The following is an 18,761-nucleotide window of genomic DNA, read 5'->3' on the forward strand; positions in this document are numbered from 1 at the left end:
CTTTAAAAATGATCTAAATAAGATGATTAATAAAGAACAATTTACATAGGGACATTACTTCTAGAAATTCACATGTCTTGGCCAATGGGTCTTCTGCAGTTTCCTTTTTTTTCTTGTATTCATTAACCAATATTACATACTTTTTTTTTCCACCTCACATGTCACCGTCCTGTCAATATATCACACACTATATTACATTGTTTGTATTACGGGCTATTCATGCCCGTGCCACCTCTTGGGTGCCTTAATCTTCATCAATCTATCAATCAATTCTTCGTACTTATGAAGTCGAGTTGATTGACATAAAAACGTTCAAGTAATTTATTGCCCCATTTTCTGTCGGAGTACTGTTGATGTGTTTTAGTGTTCACTACAGTGAACACTAACGTGTTAATAACTAAGTTCAGTAGAACTTCGGTTTCAACTCTTTTAACCCTGTCGTAGCTCAGTCGTTTGAGGCAGTGTCTGGGATGCTCCCAGACGCAGGTTCGAATCCTCGTCATGGCCCTTGTGGATTTGTTCATTGGATACATCACATTAGTGTGATTTCTGTGTGTAATGATGTAAGGGCGAAGAGGGAGAACGGCCTATTGACATAGCTCGAGTGCAGGGGGGAGTTGTGTAAAATCCTGGTTTGTGCCTCGGAGAGGCTACAGGACCCAGTAAGTTCAGTAGAACTTCGGTTTCAACTCTTTTAACCCTGTCGTAGCTCAGTCGATTAAGGCAGTGTCTGGGATGCTCCCGGACGCAGGTTCAAATCCTCGTCACGGCCCTTGTGGATTTGTTCACTAACGTGTTAACCGAGAGGGCGGTGGATACCAAAACAGCCAAACGTGTCAAAACCTCGTATGACAATGATAATAGTGAAGACTGTGACACGAGTGTAACTCTCATACTGTATCTATGGAAAATTAATGACATACATGACATACACTAAAAAAAAAAAAATCTCCCAAATTACAACCCAATAGTAACCACAACTTACGTTTGCAAAGGCCACCATTGATGGGTTTTCCAAAAAACTTTTCAATGCAATGATGGCAGTGCGATCCAGCAGTATTATTGGAACAGGGTAATATGCACAGACTGTCATTTTCACACCTACTGTGTCCATTACAATTACATACTGGAAAGAGAAAGCAGACAATAAGATATACTATATACTGTATATACATATCAAAGCTGTCATAATCAAAGTAATTCAGTAATAACAAAATACTGAACAGTAAGTGAATATTTGGACGTAGTAAAATCTTTAAAAGGGAAACAAATTTTTTTTAGCTGGAATGGTAATTAAACTACTGTTACTGCTACAGTATAACAAATAAAAATAAAAATTATAATGCTATGATAATTGAAATGTTGCACTTCAACTTGGTAAATGAATATTCAAGACTGAAATCAGGTAAATACGGCAAAGCATGTTAATTTTCCAAGTGTTCGTTCGGCACAATGCCTTGTAGGTTACATGTATTACAGTTCACTAACTGAACATTACCAATACCAGTGTTGCATTCAATTATGATGATATTAAGGGTATTTCATTCAATTATGATATTAAGGGTAGAATATTTCAATCAATTATGATGATATTAAGGCTATTCAACCCTCCAACACAAACTCACATGGACAGTCTGTAAAGAACCAATTTAATTTGGGACATTTGCTCTTCTGCATAACTCCTGTGACTGGATTGATGGGCCCACGCTGTCCTCCCTCTATGCACGTGCCAATGCCTGTGCCACTGCCATCGTCACACCAGCCACATGCCACATCTGCCTGGCACTCCTTGCACGTCTGGTGAATGCTGCATCGACTCACACCTGTCGAATAATACACATCGGTTATTTTCAATTAATTCAATTATAACTAATAACACTGAATATCCTGCCTCACAGCCACAGGGCCTGAGGCTGGGCAAGATGAGAGGGGGGTGACTGCTTCACTTACCAAGATTAGGTGGTCACTGATCCATTCGCAAGTTGCTCTAATCAATGCCACTCTATCAAGACCACTGGTAGCCACACTCCCAAACCAAACACTTGCAGATTTGACCTTTAGTGACCCACATGCCCAGATGCAGTCAACACACACACACTCTGGAAACCCCGATAGTGCTCCCGAGTGTGTCCCAAAGTAGAAAGCTTAAAGAGGGTGCATCCAGAACACAAATCTGGCTAATGAGGATGATAAATCAAATATTTCTATATTCAGATAATCCAAATATAGTAGAGTATTCGGAAAACAGGTATGTACTTGGCAACAAAGTACAGTATTCATGTACAATCTGCTCATATGCTCAAACCCAGTTAACTTCCATGATAGGCACGTATCTGGAGCAAGATTTATTATACTGTAGTGTGTACAATTTTTTCATTTTAGAATATTGCTCAGTTTTGTGTTTCACCATTCACTAATCATTGTGTTATCATAATTTACAACTTCAATAGATCTAAATAAATGTTGATAACCAAAATGAAAACTGTTACAACATTCTAAAATATCTAAAACAAGGGAATGCCCATTGCTGTTACACGCAAACATTTCACCTCACCTGACTCCACATCCGGACACCTCTTGGCCTCTGTTGTCCACTCTCTGCACTGTCCATACGGGAAGCTCACCAAATATGAATTGTTGTTAACACATCGCTGTTGGTTGAAACACCACATACACGAGCCCTAAAGAAAAAGAAAGTAGTTTTTAATTCTTGAAAACCAAACATTGATTGAATTGAAACATCTATTTATGGATGAGCCTCTATGGTTCCTCAAAGCTATCTCACTGAAAATGTTCCATGCAAATGGGTCACAATCAGATGTACGAGCTTCAGTTTGGCTTACTGGGGACCAAAGCTAAAACCTGACCTCCTCACAGAGGCAGTGTGTGTGTGACACTTTACCACCACACTGAGAAAGCGGTCAGAAAGTCAGAGAAGTTTTAGAGACAACGGGTGGGATAACAAATACCCAAGCCTCAAAATTACCAAACAACTCTACAAATGATTCACACAGAACAAGAGAAATATTCAAAATTAAAGCAAAACTCATAGTACTGAATGCAACCACCCGGCAAACTTGCTTCCACATGCAGCCATCCTTCTTGATCAGTTCTAGAGCTGATGAACAGCCACCAACACACTGACTAACTAAATAAGGAGGGAGGGAGGCAGGCAGGAAGCCACTTGGGCTCCTCCAGAAAGAGGCATATCATTATATTGAACACTGGGTTTCTGGGGTGGTGGCGCTCTAAAGCTAACTAACCATAGAAGAAAAAGGGGAATTTACCAAGGAGGAGGAAGAGAGGCAGCATGCACTAGGGCAAAGAAGAGAATCCAGGCTGGTATACATGGCCCCAAGGTAACACATGACCAAGTGCGACCATGGAATAAAATGCCAAAACCCCAAAGCCCAAATATCAGACATTTGCCTAGCCTGGTGTCAGGCCAGGACATGTTATAGAATAATGCGGGCCAATGCAGCATACTTGTGAATATCAAGGATCCGGGGGTAGACTGTAGGGTTGCTAGATTTAATGAGACTGCAGATAACCTTGGAAATATGAGCCTTGGAACAGGGGGACCAAGGAAATGCAGTCAACAATCAAGGCATCCACTAAGGCAGAACCGGTGACCCATAGGTAGCAGCAAACAGCCACCACTTGACCCAAGTGATGCACCCCCAGCCCGACCAACCAAGCATCAATCACCAATATACCCCTTTGAAAGCTAGTGACTCAATCTTCACTAGAAAAGAAGGAGAAGGCTGCAAATGAACAAACTGCCCACCAAGACCAAAAGAACAAAACCTCCACCTCCAGAGCTCTCCAACAATATAGCCAGAGGGGAAAGCCAACAAAAACAGAGCTTTGAGAAAGATATCATGGAGCTGAAGGGGAGGAAGACTAAAATGGAACAAGGAGAGGAAGACCAACGCCCAGAGGTAAGAGACCAGGATGGCTCAAAAAGAGCAAGACTTGACTGGAGGTGAAAACACACACAAGACAATTTGTGGTTTGATGAAGTGTCAACGCTGAATGAAAACAACAGCGGCTCTGCCATCGTTGAGTCATGAGGCAGCAAAATTAGGCATGAGATGCCAATCCAAAAACAACCAGGACAAAAAGAACAGGACAGCCTTGACCGAAACAGAAAAAATGATGAAGAGACAGATAGCGATGAAATGAGTGCCTGGCAATCTTGCTCTGCCACTGTGAGGCAAGAAGTTGGAAGAACACACACAAATGGTGAAATACCAGACACTTACTCTCTATACAAATGATGAAAAAGACACATGAAAAACTATTAAGACACGTAGACCAGAGGAGAAGGTTGAACCAGGGAAGTACTGTACATCATTCGATCGATCTGCCGAAAGAGGTGGAGCAATGTAAAAAGTCCAGGTTCAAACACCAGGCTAGAAGCATCAGAAACCAATTCTTCAGGCCACCAAGAGGCCAGAAGAATTCCCCTAAACCAGTAGATTCCAGAACATGAGTACCTTAACAATACAGCATTAATACCATCTACTCGCTATTTTATCTACCTCTTAGGATATTTATTTATTTACAGTATTCATAAACCAAATCTTTATAAACAACTGATATTCTTACCTTGGTTTCAGTGCAGTTGGAACAAGATAATCTCTCTGCACACGTGAGCTCACACGGTCTGTGATTAGGCAGTGCACTGCGGGTACCACCGTTCATGGGTGTCCGGTGATCATGGTCAATAGATGGAGTGGTGGGAATATCTTTTAGTGTTAAGCTAGGTCCTGCCTCTCCCGTGGCCCCACCAGTTGATGTTCTGTTCGGTGCAGCAACACACACTTGTTCCACCCAGTCGCAGTGGTGGTGAGCACGACACAGCAGGCAGGTGTTGAGGGACTTGCAGCGAGACCGTAAGGTGTCCTCACACCCCTCTCCGCTCGCCACACCCTGCACATCAACGGTAAAAATAATGTTTGATAAAAATTCTTAAATTACATATGAGATATATCTGGCAGTAAAGTGAAGAGTAATTAAGAGCAGAAAACCAACTAAATACCTAAGCATAGTAAACTTTATTAATGGCTTGCTGAATCTAATAACTTTTCAACTTCTACTTGTGATTCAAAATGGAAGGAAGAACAAGTTTAATTAAAAAAAAAAATACTGCCAAGATGATAATAGTGTGATGGATGATTTTAACTGAATAAATTGTTCTTTTATGTGCAACTATTTAAAGATAATAATTCCTAACACATACATATTGGTGTGACTTTTGTTACCCCATTCTTTATGCTAATTCTGTGTCGAAGAAAAGCAAAAGCTGGTGTCAGTATAGTAGAGTGAATGCAGAACCTGCAGTGACCTAATGTGTTTCATGTGCAACATGAATTTGACCTAATGTGTTGCATGTGCAACATGAATTTGACCTAATGTGTTGCATGTGCAACATGAATTTGACCTAATGTGTTGCATGTGCAACATGAATTTGACCTAATGTGTTGCATGTGCAACATGAATTTTTATTTTATTATTCCATAGTAGAGTATACAACTAGCACTACGATCCTTGTAAGTCATAACACCAATCCACATGTATGCATTCAAATTAAACATATAGATGTGTAGAAAATTTTCAACGTATATCTTGCATGCCTTAGCAGAGAAGTCATTAAGAGCCAAGCATCTGGATTTACACCAGCAAAATTGGGAAAATCCCAAAGAAACTTTAAACATTTGATCATTTATTGTTTCACTGCTCGAAGCCATCTGATGTGAAGACAATCAGAAAACTTAAGTTACACTTGCTGCTTTCTCCATCAACTTTTGTGACTCTGATTATTCCAACTGTAAAAATACTCAGCTGACCAGGTGTGTTTCCTGCCTAAGACAAGAGGCCTACACTGTACTGTCATTTGGTGGTCGGTCACCAAGGCCACACGACCTCTGCCCCTGTCATCCCGACCCAATCTGATGTTTTTCTGCACCCTGTGGATATTAAGCTCTCCCCTCCTCTAACATCAGTTTATTTCCCTCAAGAAATGTTTGGTAATGCCATAATGCAAGAATATAAAGTAAAGGTTCATACAACATGAGAAACACAGATGAATCAGAAGATTTCAATGGAGTTTGAAGGGGATAAGATGCACTGGTATCCCCGTCAAAAACCTATGTTGATACATTAATGCCGAGTGTGTTGATGATTAGAGTCTGCTTCCGTATAGGCCAAAACCAGCCAGTACTAGTGGTGCACGTGATAATGTCTTGGATTAATGAGTCTGGAAAGTTACTGACCTAATGAAAATGAGGTGTTATTGCTAGTCAAGTTAAACTAGAATTTAGTACTGGTTTTAGAACAGTGTATGATCTCTAACACATGTGGCAGATTCTGCTATGCTTCATAACTCAGTGCAGTAAAGTTCTTAAAACAACAAAGATTTTATCTTTGATAATCCCAGTTAATTACATTATCCGAGATTTTCCAAGAGTTTTTTGTGTTTATTTGTTTGGTTCTGGAATCTCATTTTTTTTTGTTCGAGTGGTCATTGTTAGTTTGATGGAAATATCTTCAAAGGGTGGTACAAATGAATCAAATTGCAAGAAGAAACAGATTGTTAAATCGACAAAAGTAGTGGTCTGTGCATTTTGCAATGGTTGGTATCATGTCAGCTGAGTGGAGGTGGTTGAGTAAGACCAGGTTGACAACTGAGTGAAGGTGGTCGAGTAAGACCAGGTTGACAACTGAGTGAAGGTGGTCGAGTAAGACCAGGTTGACAACTGAGTGAAGGTGGTCGAGTAAGACCAGGTTGACAACTGAGTGAAGGTGGTCGAGTAAGACCAGGTTGACAACTCTTCAGTGTGGTTTGTGTTGAATGAGTGCGCCAAGTCAATGCTCTTTTCCTTAAGGGGAAGAGCATTGATGTTTTATACAGGAAACTGGTAGTGTGACAGAGGCAGTAAATTATTATGCTGGCAGTGTGATTAATGACTTTATCCAGAGAGAGAATTTTCTGGAACTGCACGCTTCTCTGCTTTCTCCACACACCTTTGTTTGGTATGACAAAGAAAACTCGAATAGAAATTATATTGAGTTGTAATTCCTTGGGGAACACTTGAAATCAAGATTACTGATCGTGGAATAAGTGCCACTGTGTAGAATCAACAGGTTTTAACAGTCAAGCCTAGACTTGGCATTGGTGTCCATAATTCTTCTGTGGACAATATTATTGGTGTAATTCATGATGAATCGAGTTCTATTTCTTTTTAGTATACCTGTATGGAGGCACGGTATAAAAGGTCAAGATATATAATTTTACAATCTTTCCACAATGAACCATTTCAAAGATGCTGGAAAAGAATGAGAGTACATTTGCTACACATGAGCAGCCCCTCCGTCAACAAAGGCATGTTGTGAATGCTCTAGTTTTTCACAATGTGAAAAATGTGATTTAAATGAATGGCTTTTGAGATTATCAATTCATGAAATTTTCCCACAAGACATTAGTTAATTGACTAACAGTTCAATGCAATTTATCTATTCCTTCTAAAAAAATAAACACCAGATTTGCAACTTTCCTCGATTCCAGCACTTTGACTCTAATATTAGATTAATTAAATATGCAAAACAAGGGCTCACTAATATCTTTAAATTCTTTAAGAACTCTTGACAAATACTTTGTTTGGTCCTGGTGGAATGGGCTTTCATTGTTCTAGTGGTTTAATTTGTTACCAACTTCCTCCCTGACCTGGGTTGGGCTTTCATTGTTTGAAATGAAACCATTAATATTAGTTTAATAACTGCCTCACTGACCTTGGCTTCATACAATCAACAATCTCTCTCCCCTGATGCAAGAGTCTAAGAGTTTGAAAACTAAGAATAAAAATAGGACAGTCATCGATTTGTAAACAAAAAATAAAGGAAGCAATTTTTTTGCCTAATGGGGAAAAAAAAAAAGTGATGCATTTTCTTGTTTGTGAATAGCTGAAAAATATTTTGATAAAATTTGTAAGTCTGTCCAAGCAAGTAATGAGACTTGTGTTAAAAATTTATAACAGGTCTGAATTTCAGATCATTCGCGGAATTTACGCCAACATAAACAAACTAAAGAAGAAAAGGCAGAGCTCTGAAAAACTAAAGGCAGCTCAAAACACTTGAATCGTTATTTCAAAATTATTATGTGGAACTGCAATGACAAATTAGAACAATTCAGTATTTAGTGTATGTGCCAGAAAGTAATGAGTTACCTCTATCATAAAAGTTCACAAAACAATAAAAATTCTTAACATTAATTTTCCTTTCAAAATAAAAGCATGCAAAAATCTGACTTTCACCCCTGACTAACATATACACCTAATGTGGAGCTCAAGAGTTAAAAAAAAAAGACTGCATCTGTGTTGGGATTAAATCTGGCTTACCAGTTTGTAATTTAAATATAAAAAAATTAATTTACAGTTAGAGATAGAACAATAAGAGTAAAATATTAAACTACTGTATTTACACAAAATATTAAATTTATACAAGAAAATGAAAAGCAAAAATATTAATTCGACATTCAAAAATGTTCAAGATGCAAAGCCACTATTATACCGACAGGTCAACAAGATGCAATGCTGTAGCAAGATGCAGGAATAATAGTGTACAACTGATAAAGCTTCACTTCTGGAATAGAGCTCGGCAACTCATTCAATGTTGTGAGAGTAAACATGCCAAACACCGGCCCAGCTACAGCTTGGTAAATACTACACACAAAAATCATAATTGCATGATGCATCAAATGAACAAATCCACAAAGGCGTAGCTCAGTCGATTAAGGCAGCGTCTGGGATGCTCTCGAACTCAGGTTCGAATCCTCGTCACGGCCTTTGTGGACTTGTTCATTTGGTAAATACTGCTTAAATCCTGAACACATTCACAGATAAACACTAAACTCCACTACAGTATTACCAAGACTGACAATCTACATTCCCTCCGCTTTTGGCATTCCATCCCTTGTTATATTTCTCTTTTCTTCTGCTACTGTTTTTTGCTAATATTCTGATGCTAATTAACTAATTTTCCATCTGTACTGAAAGTTGTTTTGAAACAACTTTTTTCGATCAAGGCAGCGTCTGGGATGCTCCCGGACGCAGGTTCGAATCCTCGTCACGGCCCTTGTGGATTTGTTGTTTTGAAACAGATTTTTGCTCTATCTTGTTACCCTTTTATAACATTTCGTTATAAACTATTGCAGTTAATGCCTAGTATCACTGTACATGTCCAAGAGCCAAATCTGGCAAAGAATCATGTAACTTAGTTTGACCATTATACAGAAATAAGAGACACCAGCAAATACAGAACCAGCACACTTTTTTTTTCAACCTTGGACAATAATACAAAATATAAAATAGACGTACGTAAACAAGTATTTTAATATAAAGTATCGCCTTCAAATACTGGTTGATTGATGAAAGCTAATGTGGTACAGTTTTATGTATTAAGGACTGTAAGGTTTCATGGAGACGAGCACCATTTTAAAAGCACTGCAATCACCTTCTGTGACCTGCACAGGTCACAGTCCTAGCGCCGTATACTGCATTAGAGTCATCTGTTGGGGATCGCGACACCCGTCACCAACATCTTTCTTCCTTGTCCCCGGTCGTTCAGTGGCTTCCGGCACCCACACTTTTGTTCAATAAATCACTGAATTATATGCTTAACAGATCTCTAACCCCGTCCATGGATGACAGAAGACAATGCATATATGCTGTTTAGCATTGTAAATGTGTGACCACGTTTGTGGTAGATAAAAAAAAATAACTGGCTACCACGCAGCAAGTACACCCTGTTTCCCCCAGTGTTCAAGACATGCGTACATCTTGTTCAGTGCTCCCATAGTGCATGCAGTACACATGCACTTTCATGCATCCTTGCACAGACACAAATAAGAACCAGTCTTTGTGGCTGGAGTTAATTAAAAAGAATCTAAACCAAAGGCAATAGGGCAAAAACTCATGGCCTTCTGTAGGTTGGTGATGCCATGATAAAGCAGCCCTTGAAAAAGGTTTAAATAAAAGCACTGTGGGAACTTGGAAAAGAAATGGCCCCCCATTTCTTATGGAGGCCTGGTCAAGGACCGGGCCTCGGGACACTAAAGCCCCGAAATCATCTCGATCATCTCAAGATAACCCCCCCCCCTCCCCTGCCCTGAATGATCGTCTCATTGTGTTATGTCAGCAGCCTTGAGAAAATAATAATACTGTAATAATAATCTTCAATGACCAACAAATTGTAGGAAAACTGAATGAAGTTACAGATCCTCAAGTCGCATGGCTCTTAAATTACCTGTAAATGTACAATGTAATCGAATAATTATACAGACTTTGGTTCCATTTTAATAGTACAATGACTGAAGGTGCAGGAGAGGCCCAATACATGTGTAAAGTGTATTAAGAATTTATTTTTTTGGATGTAATTAATCTACATACTTTCTCATGGTACTGTATACAATACCTTAAGAGAGGATGTAGGTTACATCCGTGAATTTGCTTTTTAATACACTTACACACATATTGGGTCTTTTCTTCACCTTCATTCAAGCACAACATTGTAGCAAGTTTCTTCAGTCCGATGACTATTAATGTTTATGTAAATAACTGAAAGAAGGAAAGTCATAGAGGATAGAGAAGTGAAAAAAAAAGAACAAACGATTAATTCACAAAAAAAACAAATTTTATCCAACACGTGAACCTTTATTATACAAAGCACAAAGCATATACCAAATACTTTGAATTAGAAATACCTGAACATAAAACCATAATTTTTTGAGGATGAATAAAAGTTTTTTTTGTTTTTTGTTTTTTGCAAAAGGATTTGAATGTTGAAACAAATCTGATTTAGCAAGCATTGTAAATCAGAACAGCTTTATGATGACTTTACAACATAATAGTATTCATGTAAGGAATTCTATGGAGGAATCTGATGTTTGAGTGGGATGTTTAGGAGAGTGGAATTCAAGAAGTTAGGAATGTTAGGGAGAGTGGGTCCAGAGAGAGAAAGGATTCGTTCTCTGGGCCCTCTGGTAAAGTGATCCAGAGGGACCAGATGTGTAATGCATGTCAAGTATAGTGGTTTTTGTGTAGGGTACGCACTGCTCTTGCCCCTAGTATAGTGGTTCTCGTGTAAGGAATGCAGAACACGCTGCTCTCGCCCCTAGTATAGTGGTACATGTGTAGGGAACACACTGCTCTTGCAGCGTGTTCTTTTGTAGAACATAATAGTTGATAGTTTCAAGAGCAATGTTATGGTAGTCCAGCAAGTCAAGGATTTTTTTTTTAATAAGAGTACAGTAGTATAAGCTTCTATATAATTTCTCGTCCGAAACAAGAAGCCTGTACTCGGACTCGTCAAGATGCCCCCCTCCCCCTACCTTTCTGCCAACTACTGACCCTCCCCAGGATGCAACCCACAATAATTGCTTAACTTCTGGGTACCAATTTTATCCCTAGGTGAAGAGAGATATCTGGTGAAAGAAAACATGCCTAACCAAGTCTGTCCTGCCAGGGGATTGAACCCGGGTTCCACAATTGTGAGCTGAATACACAGACCAATTTGCTACACAATCCTATATATCTGATGCAATGTGAGGAAATTTCCTCAACAGATGCTGGGACTAGATATGATAGGATAGATAACGTAATAGAGGCATGTTATGGATATGACAAGGTAATATAGGTTTGGTATGGTAAGAGAAGCTAGGTAAGTATATAGTAGGGTAATATGGAATTGATATGGGTATACTGTAGTAGGGTAACAGAAGCTGGGTATGAGTATGGTAGGGTAATATAGGATAGATATGGATAATATAGGAAACTGGGTATGAGAAATGTAGGGTAACAGATACTGGGTATGGCAAGATAGGGTACATAAGCCATTAATCTCATTAACCTTTCATGAGATAGTACTACAGGGTGGACTGTTTAAGAGGCAGCATTCCCCTTTGAGTGATGCAGGAAGCCAGCTGGAAATACACTAGAGTAGTACACATAACAGCAGGCTTTGCCAAAAGGCGGTGAATACAATAAAGTATCTCAAAGATCCTGACTATCTTTTGTTGGATATGAATGGTATGTGTTTTCCAGTTTTAGGCCCCGTCGATGAACAAGCCCAGGCATTAAGTTTTATTAATCCACTCAAGTGTCTGGAAGGCAAGGAAAATGTCAGTGTTAAGGAGTAAATTCCACTTTCAGTTGAAGATCACGTAAGACGTTTTCTGACAAACCAGCAAATAATTTAACTAATTGTGAGTTTATATGAATAACCAGCTTACTCAAGCAGAGGCGGTCATGTGGAGCTGTATTGCAAGTAGCAAAAACTTAGATTTATTTACACAGCAATGTAAATAGGAGGCCCATATGAGCACCAAGAAGAACCAAAGATTATAATACGTTTATAGAAATAAAAACATTAGACCCTCTATCATCACAATGAGATACCCCAAATGTTTGAAACAATGCTTTTAAACTAGTCTCATGTGAATTTCATTGTATTTTTCCTTTATTTCACCGAGTATGAATTTAGATACCACACCAAGTGCTGGAATGTGTTAGCCAACCAGCACAACATACTGTACTTCTAAAAATATGAGCTGACAAATAATTTACATCCCAGTCCCCAGTTGCTGTTGGGAGCACACATGGAGACTGAGTGAAGAAACAGTGCCCATTCAATCCACCTTGCCCAGGATTGTAACTATTTAGCTAAACCAATTCTTTCTTTGTCATAATGGAGTAAGGGAGGGATTGAAGATCCCAGAAACCCATACAAAGTTTTCAACAGGATCTGTCCCATAAAGGTATTCTCAAATAGGTTGCTCTTAACTCAAAACCAGATTTTTTATAGGTGCAGTGCTATAAAAAGGTAATGTGATCATGGGCCACAAGAATCAACACAAAATTCATTTTTTTTTTACAAAATGTAGAAAAAACACTGCTTATTATTTACCTTAAATGCCCTTGCTCATCAGATTTGATGATTTAAGAACAAGAGGTATAATTACTAAAGGAAGTGGCAGCAAAAGGTAGGGATTCTCCAGTAAAACGTTGTTACTGTCTGATGGCGAGTGATCGCTCGCTCGAGGACTTGAGTTAATAGTCTTCACTACCGCTTTTCTCATTTTACCTTGGCACACTCATGGGTAAGGATTGATGACTAAACCAAGTCCTGGTGGGGAACCGGTCGGCCGAGCGAACAGCACGCCGGACTTGTGATCCTGTGGTCCCGGGTTCGATCCCAGGCGCCGGCGAGAAACAATGGGCAGAGTTTCTTTCACCCTATGCCCCTGTTACCTAGCAGTAAAATAGATACCTGGGTGTTAGTCAGCTGTCACGGGCTGCTTCCTGGGGGTGGAGGCCTGGTCAAGGACCGGGCCGCGGGGACACTAAAGCCCCGAAATCATCTCAAGATAACTTCAAGAAGATAACCTGGTGGATCTTTCCAATCATTGGAAGCAACCAAGCTCACCGAAACAAAAGCTGGAATTTTTCCTTTAGAATTGACAGATTTATACAAGTTGGCCTGGTGCATTAACAAATGTGTGCTCAGAAGCCAAACTTGCAGCATCCACCTTCATTCATATTGTGTTCCATGTATGATGTGACATTATTTATACTCATTTTCACATATGACATTGTACTGCATATTATAAATCAAATATTTTTTCTAGTACCAGTATTAGAAACCCCTCAAATATTTTATTACTATTGTATTTAAGAAAATAACACTGGCTTACAAGATTAATTATTGTTTTACTGTTTTACAAGTTATAATGTATAACTGTATCAAAGAAAATGGGACTTTCCTCTGTTTTATTTGAACTTCAATGTCATCTACTGATGGTAAGAGTAAGCTTCATAATCTGTATGTGCTATGCTGCTTGCCGAGTGGTAAAATGTAACACATACCACAGAATGCATGCACCTGCTTCATAAAACTTTACATTACCTCCAAGGGTAAACAACTAACCCAAGAGTTAAAGCGCCCAAAGACGACCCCTGAGCTACAGCCTTAATGTCCTGTGTGGGCACCTTGATACTCAACATGAAAGGATACATCCTCTTCAAAGCAAAGAGTATCCTCCAACGCGAAGGCAAAAACTAAGATGAAAATTTGTGCAAGACGTCCACTAAAAAGCAAAATACATCAGAGTTTTCAGATGAAAACAACAAGGATGGCCATTGGAATCAAAGAACTTTGTGTGGCATCCCAACACAGTACAATAAGCATTGCCCCTTGCCAGACTGTTTCATGATAGAGAAAAAAAGGGGGCAGGCGATGAGTCACAATAACGTGGCTAAAGTATAATGACCAGACCACACTAGAAGGTGAAGGGACGACGACGTTTCGGTCCGTCCTTGACCATTCTCAAGTCGATTGATCGATTTGAGAATGGTCCAGGATGGACCGAAACGTCGTCGTCCCTTCACCTTCTAGTGTGTGGTCTGGCCATCAAAAAAAGGGGAGTCAAATTCTGATTTTGAACAGGTTACCAAGTCTACCTTCCCAACACACAGGTCAAGGTAGCCCAGTAACTGAGGAATGGATTTCTGGGGCTAACTCTTACCTAAACTTGCTCATCACTTACTGCTTACTTACACGCAATAAGAGGAGGTCAGAGATGCCAAGTCAACAGGCACTACCTCAGGGTACCAAACAGTCAACACAGGCAGGTTATTGCAGCAGTCAGTCAGTCCAGTTACACATCAAAACTCATCTGTCACTTGACTCTACCAGAAAATTGTGGCAATGTTTTTTTTTTTATTATTTTCTACCACAGACGTGGCCAGACATTTACAATGCTAACCAGCATATATACATTTTCTTCTGTCCTCCACGGACAGGGTGAGAGATGTGTTAAACATATAGTTCAGGGGTTTATTGATCAACCACAGACTACAGACCCCCCCTTTTTTTCTCCATTGTCATGAAAGAGTCTGGCAATGGTGCCAGGTGCTTAAGTCTTTTGTGCACCACTAGTGAGTAAGCCAGTATAAAAACAGACAACTTGTTGTATACAAACATGTGAATCAATACACTGTACAATACTATAAACAAATACTGTATTATATAAGAAGCATACACTATCCATGTAAATAAACAAAAGTTCAGTGAATGAACATATTTGCTCAGCTTTGGTCCTAACCTACTGACTAATCATGTACGGAATCTGGAAAATTGTTGACTTTGAGGGAATGAGGACAGTGTTGTGGGCGAGGTGCTGCTATCTGTTGGCAGTTAGGAGCACTATGTTTTCAGTAAGCAGTGGGCAGTTTGTGAGAAGAATTGACTGATCCTAAGGGAGAACTCTAACACAACTTTGAGTTTAGATGGAATGTACCTTCTGTCAGTCACTCCGGGGAGAACTGATTTACCCCTAGTGACCCCCAGAGTGCCACTGAAATATTCATGGTGCTGATGGCAAGAATATCACCTGCCAGACTCTCATGATTATTATCCAGAAGAAACAGCAGATCTTACCCTAAAGGAGTAACCAAGTGAGAATATCTTATTAAAAACTAAATAAGAACAAAGTGAGAATGTTGTTGAAAACATGGAAGTTCCAACCCTCATGAATCGTTGTAAGACAACAGTAGGCATGAACACAAAAAAATAAAGAATTAGAGCAGTAGAAAGGGACAATCCAAGAAATGTTTTTTAAAAAGAAAAAATTAAAAATACCATGGAGGCATATGGAGCGCTGAAGTCAATAAACATTACAATTGAGGAGAACGTATCGAGATGGTTTTACACATTTAATAAATGAATGATAGTAAAGAATTTCAGTGTAGGAAGCAGAGAACTGGAAAAATGGGTTGACATTGTGTGCGAGGAAGCCAGATTTTTTCTCAGTTGGCATGGGATGTGATACAAGACAAAGCTAAGTGGGAGCAGTTTGTATGTTGGGAGTGAATGTACAGTGTTTGTACTGCATAAGATGATTCACGAGGAGCATTGTGAATCAATGCTCCACGTAGAAAGGAGCACTGGTTCCCACCCGATCAACTCGTGCACAGGTTACTGAGCCTATTAGGCTCTATGACATTTACATTTGAAACTGTGCATGGAGTCTGACTCCACCACATCACTTCCTAATGCATTCCATTTATTATTTACTCTGACACTGAAAAAATTCTTTCTACTCATAAATCTCAACTCTGGGACCAGTCAGGTGATACACCTCTGACTTTACCCCAGCTTTGTTTTGTACTTAATGAAATAGGAACACCACACTGGTACCTCACATTCCAAAATTGGTCTGACATAAATGGTATACAAGATTCTGAACGATTTTGTTCATATTTCTAAAGGCAGTTCTCATATTAGGCAAACTTTCGTATGCAGCCAATGATATTTATTTGACACGGGCTTCTATTGATAAGAAGAATATCAACCTGGTCTAATATCAACCTGAAGACTTTTTCTCTGTCAGGTATTAGGAGGGCTTCCTCCCAGTTGATACCTTGTGCCTGGCTTCCTGTTCCCAGCTTCATTACTATGCACTTGTTAAATTTAAGCTTTCTAGTAGCCACTTTACAGACCATTCTTTCATTCTAAGTCATCCTGTAGATTTTTGCAGTCTTCCATCATATTTAACCCTCTCAGAATTATTACATCAGCAATCACAAAGAGGAAACATCAGTCCCCCAACGGCAGGTCATTCACAGAGATTAGGAATAGGATTTGCCCTAGTACTGACCCTTGTGGGACACCACTGGTAATATGCTCCCACTGTGAATGCCTACTGCATAGGTACTCCGTATCAACTGAAACATCTTCCCTATCACTTTTACCAGAGTATGCCTGTCTCCTACTTAATAGCCAGAGTTGCCCAAGAGGCTGAATTTCACTAAAAATAAATTTTTTCGAAGATTTTAACTTGCAGATGGATAGATATACTGCATATATTAAATTTAATAAACAAGATGTATTTTTTAAATTTTAACCAAAACTACCTCGGCACTCTTTAAGAAACTTTAAAGATGTCTATTATTCCTCAATACCGCTTAACAAATATAATAGGCCAAACTAGGCTAAAAAAATTATGTAATCAACATTATTGACCAGACCACACACTAGAAGGTGAAGGGATGACGACGTTTCGGTCCGTCCTGGACCATTCTCAAGTCGATTCTCAAGTCGTAATCAACATTATATGTTTGTGCGATTAAGGGGTGAATTGAATTCCAAAGAAATATTTTAAAACATACGTACAAAATCGGCCAATGCAGAAATTCGACAGCGAGGTTAATTAGAACAGACCCACTGAATATTTATTTCCAAGACAAATTAGTGCTATGAGAATTTAGTGCTGTGGTGGGCAGCGCTAAATGCTGTACGTGTTTGTGTAAAGCCACACCTAAAATGGGCATATCAAATTCTGAAAGTGGAGAGACTCGAGTGTTGGGCATTCGATACTTGAAAGTCTATAGAGCGTTAGAAGCCAAAGCCTTTTAGTAAAGATATGAAGGCTGGAAATAGTGTATGTGATTCACACCAGTGGCTCACCCAACAGATGGCGGCTGGGTATTTATTGAAACGATTGTTTTTATTCATTTGCCACCAGAAAGTAAATTTCCCGAGTGTGCCACTGATGCACGCAACGAAAAGTAAATATCTAAAATCCATTTGTATCTGCTGTACCCTCAGTGAGAAGCCAGTTGTAAAACATTATTCACATATTCTACACCACAAGCAATATTAGATACAGTAAGCATGGGATGCAATGTTTACATAAGAATTGTATCGCATTACCTAAACAAAAGTGTGACTTAAAATAGACTCAACAGGCATTAGTTTCAAGTGGCATTAGTTCCCCAATGGTTGGGCAGCCAGATCATGCATACAAGGGAAACAACCAGGACTAAAGAGCCAAGAAAACAAAGGGAAGACGAGCCAACACCAACATACCACCACCTTAGTAGGCCTGGGAACCTCTTTATTTATGAGGCCATTACTCAAACTCATCACACCCTCAGGCTGTCAAAAACAAGATTAACAGTTACTGCTCCACATCTGAGGACAAAGCTTAAGAAAAACACTCATGGATTACTTCTGTCAACCAGGGGCTTCCCAACCTCTTACAAACCTAACAAAAACTACAATATACAGGATATAAATATTTGAAATAAAAACAAATTCCTGTTAACATTTTTAAAACACAGTATAGGAAACCCCTGTTGCCAGATTACAAAATATTTTTACTGACCATCGTTACTTTCACTTCAGCTAACACTTTAAGAAATCACATTCACAAGCACTTCACAAATTTGAAACCTGACAATGTAATTCCTATCACACTGGACCATTTATGTAACCAACACAATAGTTGCTATCACACTGGACCATTTATGTAACCAATACAATAGTTGCTATCACACTGGACCATTTATGTAACCAACACAATAGTTGCTATCACACTGGACCATTTATGTAACCAATACAATAGTTGCTATCACACTGGACCATTTATGTAACCAACACAATAGTTGCTATCACACTGGACCATTTATGTAACCAACACAATAGTTGCTATCACACTGGACCATTTATGTAACCAACACAGTAGTTGCTATCACACTGGACCATTTATGTAACCAACACAATAGTTGCAATCACACTGGACCATTTATGTAACCAACACAGTAGTTGCTATCACACTGGACCATTTATGTAACCAACACAGTAGTTGCTATCACACTGGACCATTTATGTAACCAACACAATAGTTGCTATCACACTGGACC

General features: G+C 39.2%; 1 protein-coding gene across 2 annotated transcripts in view; it reads right to left on the reverse strand.

The window, feature by feature from the left end:
• dsd (attractin-like protein dsd) overlaps positions 1-18,761 on the reverse strand; it is a 54,583-nt gene that overhangs the window by 11,605 nt on the left and 24,217 nt on the right. The window contains exons 12-16 of one of the 2 annotated variants that reach the window (XM_069316613.1): positions 17,926-17,994; positions 4,612-4,935; positions 2,555-2,681; positions 1,626-1,823; positions 986-1,126 (exon numbers count right to left, since the gene is read on the reverse strand). In XM_069316613.1, the coding sequence (XP_069172714.1) occupies positions 986-1,126; positions 1,626-1,823; positions 2,555-2,681; positions 4,612-4,935; positions 17,926-17,994 (859 nt within the window). The remainder of the gene's footprint in view (positions 1-985; positions 1,127-1,625; positions 1,824-2,554; positions 2,682-4,611; positions 4,936-17,925; positions 17,995-18,761) is intronic. The other variant, XM_069316614.1, reaches the window with a different exon arrangement.

The sequence above is a fragment of the Procambarus clarkii genome, chromosome 84 (genome assembly GCF_040958095.1).
Source record: "Procambarus clarkii isolate CNS0578487 chromosome 84, FALCON_Pclarkii_2.0, whole genome shotgun sequence".
NCBI lineage: Eukaryota > Metazoa > Arthropoda > Malacostraca > Decapoda > Cambaridae > Procambarus > Procambarus clarkii.